General features: G+C 37.7%; 1 protein-coding gene across 1 annotated transcript in view; it reads left to right on the top strand.

Moving 5' to 3' along the window:
- LOC129746254 (developmental protein eyes absent) overlaps positions 1 to 12,719 on the top strand; it is a 122,349-nt gene that overhangs the window by 96,101 nt on the left and 13,529 nt on the right. Inside the window, exon 4 of the mRNA XM_055739835.1 lies at positions 5,769 to 7,047. Coding sequence (XP_055595810.1) covers positions 5,769 to 7,047 — 1,279 coding nt within the window. The remainder of the gene's footprint in view (positions 1 to 5,768; positions 7,048 to 12,719) is intronic.

Raw genomic sequence — 12,719 nt, 5'->3', positions numbered from 1 at the left:
TATATTACTGATCGTTCGGTAATCGAAACGCAGAATCCATAGCTTTTTTATAGTTTGTTCGGTAAATTTTGCAGTATTTAAATACAAACCGAGAAGCATCAGTTAACTTTGCTAATGTTCAGTTAAACTTGTTGTCACATACACAGTTGGCAAAAATCGACGTTATCGGTATGTTTTACTGAATTTTCAACATATGGAGCTTGTTAATCTGTTCGGTAATTTTTCATGGATGGTACGACTGGCTAAGGCGGTTATTATTCGGTAAACATTTTCTAAAATACTGGTTATATTTGCTGGAGCAATTGTTAAAAACTTGGTATTTGTATAACCAAGCGTTCGTTTTTTTTATCGAAATTTTGTAAAATTTTACCGAAATGCTTGGCAATTATCAAATGATCATTCACCACGTTTATCGACTTACCTGCTTTTTTACCGAATGATTGCTGTAAGCTTTAGCTTGGGGAAGCGTCAATTTATTAAATCATGATTACTTTTCTTTAAAAATATATGTGACAAGCTGACCCGGTGTGCTTTGCTATACCTTCCAAGGTTCATTGAAATTTTTGGTACCTAGTTGTTAAACTCTTATTTATTTGAACATAATTTTTAAATTAAAATAAAATATTATTTAAAGGTTTCTTCAAAATAAAATTTTAACTTTTTTTGCTTTAAAAACTTTTTTTTTGTGTTTTAATCCTTTATATGACTCTGAATTTCTTTGCTTCATTAGTTTATAACTTATGCCAATTTTTTTTAATATGGAATCTTCGCTGTCCCGTTTTTTTAAGTGAAGAGGGTCGATCACAGAAATATTTTTTGTAACAAAATAACGTCACGGGACACTTGTTTAACAGTTCGTTCTCGAATTTTTCTAAAAATTGTGAAAGTGACCCCCTCCCCCATTCCTATATCGCTAATCGAAGAAAAGGGGGTCTCATGACATCACAAAAACAGTTCTTGTATACAAAAACGATCCCATATCACACATGGCTCCATTCTTGATAAGTTTTCGAGATATTCAAAAAATTGGTGACTCTGTCTCCACTTTATATCTCTCCTCTGATAAGAGAAGGGGGTCTCAAACCATCGAAGAAACATTGCACGTACACAAATATGCTCCCATGCTAATTTGGCTCCATTTTCTAGATTAGTTATCGTAATATTAAAAAAAAAAATTGTGACCCTTTTCACACTTTTTATCGTTCCACTGAATGGAAGGGTGGGTGTAAAATTACCGGAAAAACATTTCTTGAGCCTCTCATGCCAAATTTGGTTTCGTTTGCTTTAATAGTTGTCGAGTTATACGTTATACTATAAAATTTGTATCGGAGGCCCTCTTCCTACCAATCCCTTACCTGGAAGGAGGGGATCATGATCACCCAATCCCTGTATTCAAATACACTCTCATGCCAAATTTCGTTCCATTTGCCCAATTGTATGATTGTTCCCATGTCATATTTGGTGCCTTTTGTTAGATAAGTTCTTGATTCATGCTTACAATCCCCAACTGTATCCCCAATTGAAGGAGAAAGAAGTCTCAAATACGCAAATAACCATTTTAAGTATCCAAATGCTTTCCCATGCCAAAGTTGTTTCCATTTGTTCGATTAGTTCTCACGTTATGCAAAAAATGTAGAGGAGCCTCCTCTCTCCTTCCTATCGCCCAACTGGAAGGAGGCAGTAGTACCAAATATTCACAGAAACATTCCTTGTGCTCAAATATCCTCCAAAGCGAAATTTCGTTCCATTTGCTGGGCAAAATCCCGAGTATTGTATGGGGGCACTCTCATCTCTTAAGATTTCCCGACTGGACGACGGAGGGTTCTCAAAATATCTTGGAAACGTTTAGCGTAATCAAATACCTTACCACGCCAAAATTGGTTCCATTTGCTTGATTAGTTTTCTAGTAATGCTGAAATTGTAAAAGAGCCCCCTCCCTACTTTCTATCTCCTCACTGGAAGGAGAGAGGAGTACCAAATATTCATAGAACTATTTATCGTACCCAAACACCGTTCCAAGCTAAATTATGTTTCATTTGCTCGAATTGTTTCCAAGTTATGCCACAAAAAAGTATGAAAGCCCCCCCTCCCTCTTTTTCCTTCCTGTACCTCTGAAATAATCACACAACCATTTCTCGTATTCTTTACCCACCCATGCCAAATTTGGTTCCATAAGCTTAATTAGTTTTCCAGTTATGTAAAAAAATGTATGGTAGGCCCCCTCTCCCCTCCAAATCTTCCCACTGGAAAGAGGGAGGGGTACCAAATATTCTTTGAAACATTCCTTGTACCCAAGTACCCACCCATGCCAAGTTTGGTTTGATTTGCAAGATTAGCTCTCGAGTTATGAAGACTTATTACTTTCATATGAGAGGCCCGCTCTCCCCTTCCAGGGATAGGGAAGGAAATAGGAAACCATTATAAGAACCTTCCCCGGCCTCCAATACCCATCTACCAAGTTTCACTCAAATCGGTTCAGTAGTTTTCGAGTCTATAGTGAACAGATAGACAGACAGACAGACAGACAGAAATCCATCTTTATATATGTATGTATATATGTAGATATAATTTTTTTGATTTAATCAAAATGGATGGATTTTGTTTTTTTGTATCAGCAGGCCACGTTACAGAATTTTCACAATTTATTCGGCAAAAGCAACCGGTTGTTCGATGAAAATTACCGAACGGTCGAAAAAAACTTCCGAGCATTCGGTGAAATTCTACAAAATTTCGGTAGGAAAAAACATAACGCTTCTGTAATCCAAATACCGAATCGATCAACTTACTACAGTTTGTTCGGTGAATATTGCCTGTATTTCGGTAATTTTTCACCCATGGTAGTCACAGTACCCACAGTGATAATAAAAAAAATACCGACCTAATCTATGGACTCCGCGTTTTGCGAATTCGGTAAAATAGCTGTCGAATTCGGTTACCGCTATCTGTGTACAAATTTCGGTTATTCAATCTTCGATCAACGACGTTGGATGGGAAAATTGATCGATTACCGAAAAAAAAACATTACACAGGTCAACAAAATCGCTGAAATCGGTAGCTTTTATCGAATTTCCAACATGCGGAGTACGTTAATCAGTTTCGTAATTATTCAAATGACAAAGTGACTGTATAAGAACTGGAGCTCGGTAATTTTCACCGAAATACGGCAATATTTACCGAAAATCTGTTTGGAAGGTTATCAATTCCAATATTTATTACCAAACATTCGGACATTTTTGACAGAGTGTTCGGTATTTTACAGGATGTTCGGTTATTCGAAGTAATTTACTGATTTATTTTACCGAAGAATCGGTAAGTTTAACCTTATAAACTTTGAAAGTTCTGCAATTGCTGATCAGTATTATAAATTGCCGAACTCATAGTTTCACGGTTAGTGTAAGGTTGCCAGATTACCCGGTTTTATCCGGGTTTGCCGGGATATTTAATATAAAATTTTGAAAAAGTTCGGTCCGGCCCGGTTGCCCGGATTTTATTGGAAAAGCCCGGATTTTGCCCGGGTTTATTTTCATTTTCATTCACAAATCACACTTTAAAATAACAAATTGGGTTATAAATTTTTTTTTCTTTTTGCTTCCAAATCGAAATTTTCTGAGCAAGTTTTATAAAAATAATCATGAATGATTTTTTAGAAAAATTAAATTAAAATTCTGTTGATAAATTTTGGTGAAAAAAAATTTTTTTTTAACTTTTTTTCTTGATTTTTGATGAGTAATTTTTAGGTTTTGACCAAATTTGCCCGGATATTGACAGGATTTTGGCTTACCATTTTGAAATCAAATGCCCGGATTTTGCCAGGTTTTTAGATCAAAATAGCCCGGTTTGTCCGGTAAGGATACGTGCTGAAAAAATTCTGGATATCTTAGGTTAGTGTATACAGAACTTCTTTAATAAGATTAGTAACCGAACTCGATTACTGTGTAGACGATTGGCACTTTGCATTAATACAGTCACTCGATCATAAATAGAATTAAATAAACTGATTAACATTCTTCGCATGTTAAAAATTCGATAAAAATCTCGGGTTAAACTATTCCAGTTATCTTTTTAGTCCTTAATTTGATTTTTTTCCAGTTTGCTGAAATTTTGGCTAACATTAAAAAATCGACAGAACTGTCTCAATTCACCAAATTATGGGTAGAAATTATTCGCTTAAAACTTTAGATTAAAAGTGATTTTCGCAGCTCAAGACAAGAAAAGTAAAACCAAAACGCAATTACCAAAATATTTTCGCACCTTTGGCAAAATAAGTCGGCATCGAATGAATCAACAGGTTTATTCTGACAATGAATCGCGCAAGGGGACCAAAAAAAACTTCCGACTTACCGTTCGGCCCCAAAGGGCATCGAACATTCGAAAACATTAACAAATTTTCAGCCAAAAAAAAACCCTGAAAAAATGCCTACGATGACACCTTCAAAGTGTGAGAAAGTTTTCAAATTTTCGAACGATTTGGATTGTTGTTACTTTTTTTTTTTGCTCAAGTGGAATAAAAAACAAAATGTGTGTTTAGCAATAACTTTTTTTTTAGACATTCACATGAAACGGTTTATTTTTTGGAAGTTCAAACTTGATTGCTTGAAAAATGAAATTTAATTTGTGGGAAGGCGAAAACGTTGACGATTCTGAAATTAGTTTCAACTTTAATATGATCTTCACCAAAAAAGCTATGTCTTTTTCTACCGAAAAGTCAAACCATTGATTAATTTTTGGAAACTGGATGAAATAAATTCGCCGAATCAACGGCGTCGTACCTGTCATATCTCGGTGATAGAAAAGTTCCGTTTCATTTGTTCGCTCAACTCATTGATTTCCAGGAATCGAAAAAAAAAGTTTGTTATGAAAGAAAATGTCACGGTTGACCAGACGAAGGAGGGCCTCCAATGAATGGTATCGGTTGTCACCAAAACCGGCTCAATTTTCAATCGGGTCTTTTCGGTTCGCTCGGATGACATGCACTCTGCTGTACAATGTTGTAGTTTCTGTCGCTGTCCACACACCGGTGTAAATGTTCCGCAGCCGCAGCCAGACTGTCTGGTATCGAATTGCTGAACCTTCTCTTCCTGCCTTGGCTGCTAACTAAGCTAACATGGATTGGTAGATTTTGAACCGAATACGCTCTCATTATCATAGCGATAAACGAAAAAAAAATGGCTCACAACATTTAGTCAAAATATAACAACATACATGACATTTTCCCTTTCTCATTGAAAAGCGAAAGTAAAATATGTCATAAACGTAATTGGGTAACATTTTTCAAACTTTTCAATCCACTCGATGTTGTTGAAGGTTTTGAGGGAGGTGGAAAAAAACCTTCCGACAACATGAACATGACAGCGACATTTCCAAGAGCCGATCTTCTTTGGCTCTATTTTTTAGAGGCTGATTATTTGGAAGAGGGTGTGAAATTACAATAAAATTAATGCTCCTTTCCTTTTTCGTGTTTGCCGGGTAAGTAGCACACAAGTGCCTACGTAACGGGTTGTTGGTACACTAAAAAGTCGGCATTGGGATGAAAGTACCCCCATTAATCACCGGCACTCTGCGACTTCTAACGACACCTTTGTGATTCATCAAAAATAGTAATAATTCGTAGTCTGGCTCATGAGTCGTAGTAACGTTTATGATTTATGCCGTTAAGCCATGAGTAATGAGGAAATATGACGCCTATATACGTTATTTAGTTATTCCGATGAATTTTATGAGTATAGTAAGGTCTGACAAAGGATTTTTTCGTTTTATTTCATTCACAGCAACTACAGCTCGACCTCAGTATCTAGTCTCAGTTCGTCGGGAACGTCGGCAGACAGCTGCTTACCGCACGGCGCCGGATCAACGCTTCACTACCCAACGGCTGCACATTCCTCGACAGGATCTTACCCACTGTTGAACAGTAACTACAGACCCCTCGGAGGAGGAGGCGCATCTAGCACAGCAACCAATCCGATTCACAACGGCATATCATACGGGTCAGCGACCTCCAACCATAGCTCAACGTCAACGCGGCTCAACGGAGGAGCAAGTTCAACGATCACTTCTTCAAGTTTAAGCGCTCAAACAGCTGTCGGAAACTCCCTGGATGGCCTATCAACTGCATCCAGTGGCCTGAATAGTCTTAGCAGCGCAAGTGGCAACTCCACTTCAGCCACCCTGGGTCCCGCAGAGCTTGGGATGTCGCATTGGCTGACCGACGGGACAGTCAAGTCGGAAATCCGCAGTCCGGGTTTGGACGTCGGACTCTCAGCAGGCAATCTTCCAGTCGGTGCCACCCACCTCGATAGTTCACTGTTCTGTGCCAACCCAGGAAACCTGGACGCTCTCCAAGGCACCACCGGCTCGTACGAAAAGTCTGAGTACTACCCCTACACCTACAACATGCAGCAATACGCACCGTTTACCTACTCCTCGTACGGATCACCCTACCAGGCCCGATCCTCAACGAAAATCCCCTCGCCAAATACATATCTTCCGTCCAGTTACGCAGCGGCCGCCGCCAACAACAACTCCGCACAAATCTACTCATCCTACGGTTACAACAACTTTGCACAGTTCGGTACCAGTCAACAGGACTACTACAACTACAATGACCCAACCTACTCGCCCTACTACCAAACTGCCACCTACCCGCCCTATGTTAGCTCCCCCGGATCCAGCGGCAGTCAAAGCTTCCACGTTGCAGCCGGCCTATCTGCCGAAAGTCCCTCGGAAGCACACTCCTCAGCAACCCCCACTATGCTGCAACACTCCCACTCTCCGCAATCACCACTCTCAATATCCCCCACAATCCCTCAAAATTCGGCAGCAGCCGTGGCGACAGCCGCAGCCAACTCCAAAACTACCCCCACCAGTGGAAAGCCGGGAAGGGCGCGAGGTCGCCGGCATGCCCATCCTAGTCCGACGCGGAGTTCCACTTCCGAACCCGGTGGTATAACAGAGAAGACGCCGGAGCGCATCTTCATCTGGGATCTCGATGAAACCATCATCATTTTCCACTCGCTGCTGACCGGGACCTACGCGGCCAAGTACAATAAGGTAAGTGAGGTGCCTCTCTTTTTAAGTAAGATATTATTTAGATCATTTTGAAGTAAATCTCACATTTTAAAATTTTTAAACGGTATAGTAGTAAAAAGTTTTAATGGAATTAAATTCAAGTGTACATTGGCATGGACCCAGTGAACATTTTGGTCTGTATATTTCAGTTGTTTCTGAGATATACACACTTTTGTACAATCTGAAAAAGTTGTATAGAATATTCTATATGAGCCTGTACGTACCAAAGTGGAGGCAATATACGGACCAAATTTTGCTCACCTTGAAAATATAAAACTTTGTATTGCGTTTTCAACAATTTGACAGCAACTTTACTTTGCATAAAATCTTAGGATTGTACAACTTTCAACTTTACATTGCCTGTCTTACAATTTGATTACAATTTCCTTTAGCAGGTAGCCTGAGGTTTGTACAACTTTCTTCGCCATTTAATACAATTTATGGTTCCTGTATCCCAAAGCAATTATATTTTTCCCTTATTACGATTTTACTATGAATCGCCGTGAACATTAATACAATAGAATTTAATATTTACTGCGAAAAAAAATTGAACCATACACAACTTTATGTGTCTCTTTTCGCTCAGTCTCGAACTCACAACGTTCCGATCCCTCTCCTTCGATACTTCCTCGGCGCCATTTCATGTTGATGCAAACAAGCAAATTTGTTCATGTACAGTTGAGAGTGCCGTTTAAAAATCAGTTGATCGTATAAAATACCACAGACTGCATCATTTCGGACTCCAAATCTATTTATAGATGCCGTTTCTTGATATGCAACTTTAATATATCTCATAGACGATTCTTTTACAACCAATAATTGTGTTCAGCACTGTGCGATCTTAGCTAGCTATTTACTGTACTGTTAAACAAATCGACAATGTGCAGATTGTTTAAATTCCATAATACGATGTTCATACAATTACTGTACGACATTTCATGGAAATAATATGTCATCATAGATCGCAAGCATGAAAGATTGCTTAATTGTACAGTGGGATATAATATTGAGTTTTACACAATTCTACTGCAATTCAAAACAACTTTAGTGATCTTTCTATACGATTAACAAAATATTATCGTTTCAAATGAACTGTACAAACCATAAACGATAAAATATAATTTGGTTTAGCTACAACATGATGTTTATACAATTCCAATCTTAACTGAATGCTTTTACAATCTACAATAAACACCATTTTACGATTTCTGGGTTTCTGGATTCGTGTATCACAGAACCGGATTTTTTTAGGCGTCGCCTGTGTTTTTGCAAACGCCGACTGTATGTGCCACTTTTTTCTTTTTTATATTTTTTTTTAAATTAAAACTGCCTTTATTTTTGCATCAAAATTCGTCAAGGATTTCAAATTTTTGCAATTGTTGACATAAGATGATTACGATATTGCTAAGCATAGGAATTGCATTATTAACAATTATTTACAGATTAATTAAATCTCAATAAGCGACTTTGAATGACATGTATGAATAGATTGTTTAAATTCCATTATACGATTTTCTCACAATTACTGTACGACCTTTCATGGAAATAATATGTCATCATAGATCGCAAGCATGAAAGATTGCTTAATTGTACAGTGGGATTAAATATTGATCTTTACACAATTCTACTGGGATTTAAATCAACTTTATTGACCTTTCTATACGATTAACAAAATGTTATCGTATATAATAAACTATACAAATCATAAACGATAAAATATAACTTGGTTTAGCTACAACATGATGTTTATACAATTCCAATTTAAACTGAATGCTTATACAATCTACAATGAACACTGCTTTACGATTTCTGGTTATCTGGGGATGGCCTAACCCTTCATTTCATTACAAATTATTCTAATCAGTCAAATTTGGAAAGGTACATCAAGAATACGATTTTAACGTTTTTGTATGTAGATACATATGTATGTATTGTTCCCCGGGAGCGCTGATGTGGTCTAGTGGATAGGCTGGCGCGAGTCTGGTAATCCAGGCGTACTGGGTTCGATTCCCGGTATCGGCAAGAAAAACTTTTGGGTTCAAATCCCATAAGTTGCCAACAGGTAAGATGTGTTTCATTGTATAAATAATAAATACTTCAGAGGAATACATCTGGGGTTAATCTTAAGAGACTATTGCAAGCGGAGTGGATTGCCAACCATTGTAGGTCTCTGAAGATTGGATGCCGACGAACCATCGGCCGTGGAAGCCTGAGAAGCAATTCGAAGGCCAAGCTACACAGACACAGGCTGGACCTTGCTACCGATAGGGGAACCATATATACATACATACATACATATGTATGTATGGTTCCCCCATGCCTGTGTCTGTGTGGCTTGGCCTTCGAATTACTTCTAGGGCTTCCACGGCCGATGGTTCGTCGAAGGAAGGTATCCAATCTTCAGAGACCTACAACTGTGGGCAATCCACTCCGCTTGCAATAGTCTCTTCAGATCAACCCCAGATGCATTCCTCTGATATATTTATTTAGTTACACATCTTACCTGTCGGCAACTTATGGGGTTCGAACCCAAAAGTTTTCTTGCCGATACCGGGAATCGAACCCAGTACGCCTGGGCTACCAGAATCGCGCCAGCCTATCCATCAAGGATACGATTTTTAGGTCTTTGTACATATAAAGACAACAAGATTCGAACATGCGACCATAACCGCAGAATCAAGACCGCTACCACGATGCCACTTCAGTCCTGAATACGATTTTCACGTTTTTGTACATAAACTGTTGCAAATGTGTTATTTTATAAATCGAAGGGTTAAATCAGTTAAAAACAAAACCTACGATTAGTGATCGACCTGCATTTTGGTGAACCAAAAAAGGGTATTTCATATAAAGAGTTTTAGTTCACCCATCATAATGAAACAACTTTATTCGTCAACCACGCTTGTATTCAGAGAGTTGTTCATATAAATCAGGTTGGCCACAGAACCGGAAAAACCAGGAAAAAACCTGTAATTGAAAATCGCACCGGCAAAACCGGGAATTCGAACTCAAAACCGGGAAAATTTACAAAAGGAAACCAAAAATTAGTTTTGGTTCCAAGATGAGGGATTCAACCAAAAATTCAAAATTATTATTATTGCGAATTAATTTGTATAGGCATACGATTGCATGCACATTATTACGAATCAATGCAGTTATATACGATTGTATAGCATGGTTGTATACTGTGTACCGGAATTCCATTTACCGGAAGTACCATTTACCGGAATACCATATACCGGACTGTACTATTTACCGGAATTCCATTTACCGGACTATACCATTTACCGGAAAACCATTTACCGGACTATACCATTTACAGGAAAATCATTTACCGGAACTACCGTTTACCGGAATTTCTTTAAAACGTATAAATATGGGTTGTATCTCATTTCCCTAAAAATTTTCGACAGAATATACCTCTCCCCAGAATTTTTATCACCAGAATTTATCATTTCTCAATTCATCATTTCATCAAAATTACCATTACCATTACAAACAAGAATTCGAAAAAAATGAACTTGTATCCATAAAAAGGATTTTTCAAAACATTATTCTTTGCGGCGAAGCCGCAACCAACGAGGATGAAGGGGCTGAGGCGGCACAAAGCCGCTGAGGCTCCCAAATCCGAGCAGGCCGCCGACCCGCCGTCGGAAGCGGCGGTCCTATTACATTGGTCTAGGTCTGTCGGGGCTTCCTAGGTCTGCGTGAAAGCTAGGGGTGATCCCTTAGCCCCGTCCGCCACGCGACAGCGTGAAGGACAATATGTCTTTCAAGTTCGAACGCGCAGCGTGAGGAGTCGGATATCAAAACGATTTTTAAATGCCACACATGAAATCAATTAAAATACCCAAACCTTGCCCCAAAAATAAGTTTCCGGGTAAACGGGATACAATCATAGATTAAAAATACTTAATCCGGTAAATGGCATTCCGGTAAATAGTGCATTCCGGTTAATGTCATTCCGGTAAATGGTTCATTCCGGCAGATGGCAGTCCGGTAAACGGTTCATTCCGGTAAATGAATTTGCGGTAAATAGCAGTCCGGTAAATGGTTTTCCGGTAAATGGAATTCCGGTAAACAGTATACAACCGTATAGCATATATCTCCAAGTGGCAAGCAGAGTTGCGAACTTATTTTCTGTTTTTTAGTTTACAAGTTTTGGTTAAACAACGAGAAATGTCATTGTTTCGGCCATGCTTACCATTGTTATTTAGTACTTCGGATACGGATTTTTACCTATGATTTTTGCTCAACAAAGCACGAATAAAAAAAATTAAACAAACTATGTTTGTAACTAGGTGATTATTCATTTTAAGTACTCATTAATAGTTTTCGAATTAAAGTGGTCCTTTACTTGGTCCTTATCCAAGTCCTTAACCTAAAAGGTAACTTTAATTTTTATAATGATACCTTAATAAACAAAATATGGAACTTGCTTTCATTGATGGTTAAAATCTATGAATTTGTTTAAGAGTCTGGTAGATCAAACTTAATTGATTTGAGCAAAAAAAAAAGTTATTTTTAGGGTAGCCTTCGATTTCTTAAAAAAAATCTATACTTTGATCAAACTAGCCCAATCTTACCAACTTTTTGCAAATTCCAAGATTCTTACATTGTAAAAAATAAATAAAAAATTTTATATTAAAAAAGTTAGCGATAAAAATTTTTGGATCAAATTTGCTTGATGCAAACTTGAACCCAATTTATGATTTTAGTTTGAAATTTGACTTTAGAAAACTGCGATATTAAATTATGTTAAACAATACACCGACAAGAATTTTGTGCAGATTTTTCAGGTGAAGATCAAGTAAGGTACACCGGGAAAAGTGTGGACGGGTTTTCGTATAGTTCAACTTTAAAAAATCATTGAAAAATCAGCAGTGGAGCAATTTTCATAAAACTACGTTCAATGTGATGCAGAACATGTTGTTTACAAACGCTGAAGAGATGAGCTCGATAGAAGCAAAGCGAGAAAAGTTATCACGTAAATTGTTATGGACGGCTGGTGTCTTCACTTGCCCCGCTTTATGGGGTAAGTGTGGACGGTAGATTTTCCCTTTGATTTCTCAGAAAATTTTCCAAAAAATGGGTTTTCTTGGTTGAATACGTTACTTTATGGCTCGAACCGTCCAAAATTTTGAAAAAAGTTCATGATACTATTAGTAAGGCAACTTTCAATAGTTATTGTGTGTAATTTATGTTGCAACACACGAGATTCGATTTTATCAAAAACACAGAACAAACAAGTAGTTTACCCAATTTTTCATGATACGAATGCTAAATATAGCTAAATAATCCAATTCATGAAGGATGAAGGACAGATTATTGAAAAAAATGTAAATATCAAGTCTATTTAAAGCCGTCCACACTTAACCCAGGTAGGGATTGGAGACAAAATTTTAGTTTTTTGTAAATGAACTCTTTTTTCTTCATTTTTAACCGCCGTTTCTTTTCCTAACTGGTTGTTTGGAATGTGAGCATTGTTTCAATGTAGAGTTTTTTGTCGAGAGCCAGCTAGCTTAGGAGAAATTTGCAATTGAAAAAGATGCACTTCAACTCTACATCGTAGTTGATAATAGAAAATTTAAAAAAAGTCGCTGTGAACATCCGTTACTGTCTGAATCGTATCTTTTTCACAGTTTTTGGATAGA

This window comes from Uranotaenia lowii, chromosome 2 (assembly GCF_029784155.1).
Source record: "Uranotaenia lowii strain MFRU-FL chromosome 2, ASM2978415v1, whole genome shotgun sequence".
NCBI classification, from domain to species: Eukaryota; Metazoa; Arthropoda; class Insecta; order Diptera; family Culicidae; genus Uranotaenia; species Uranotaenia lowii.
Note: the sequence above shows the minus strand (reverse complement) of the source record. Positions and strands in the feature narration are given on the sequence as shown.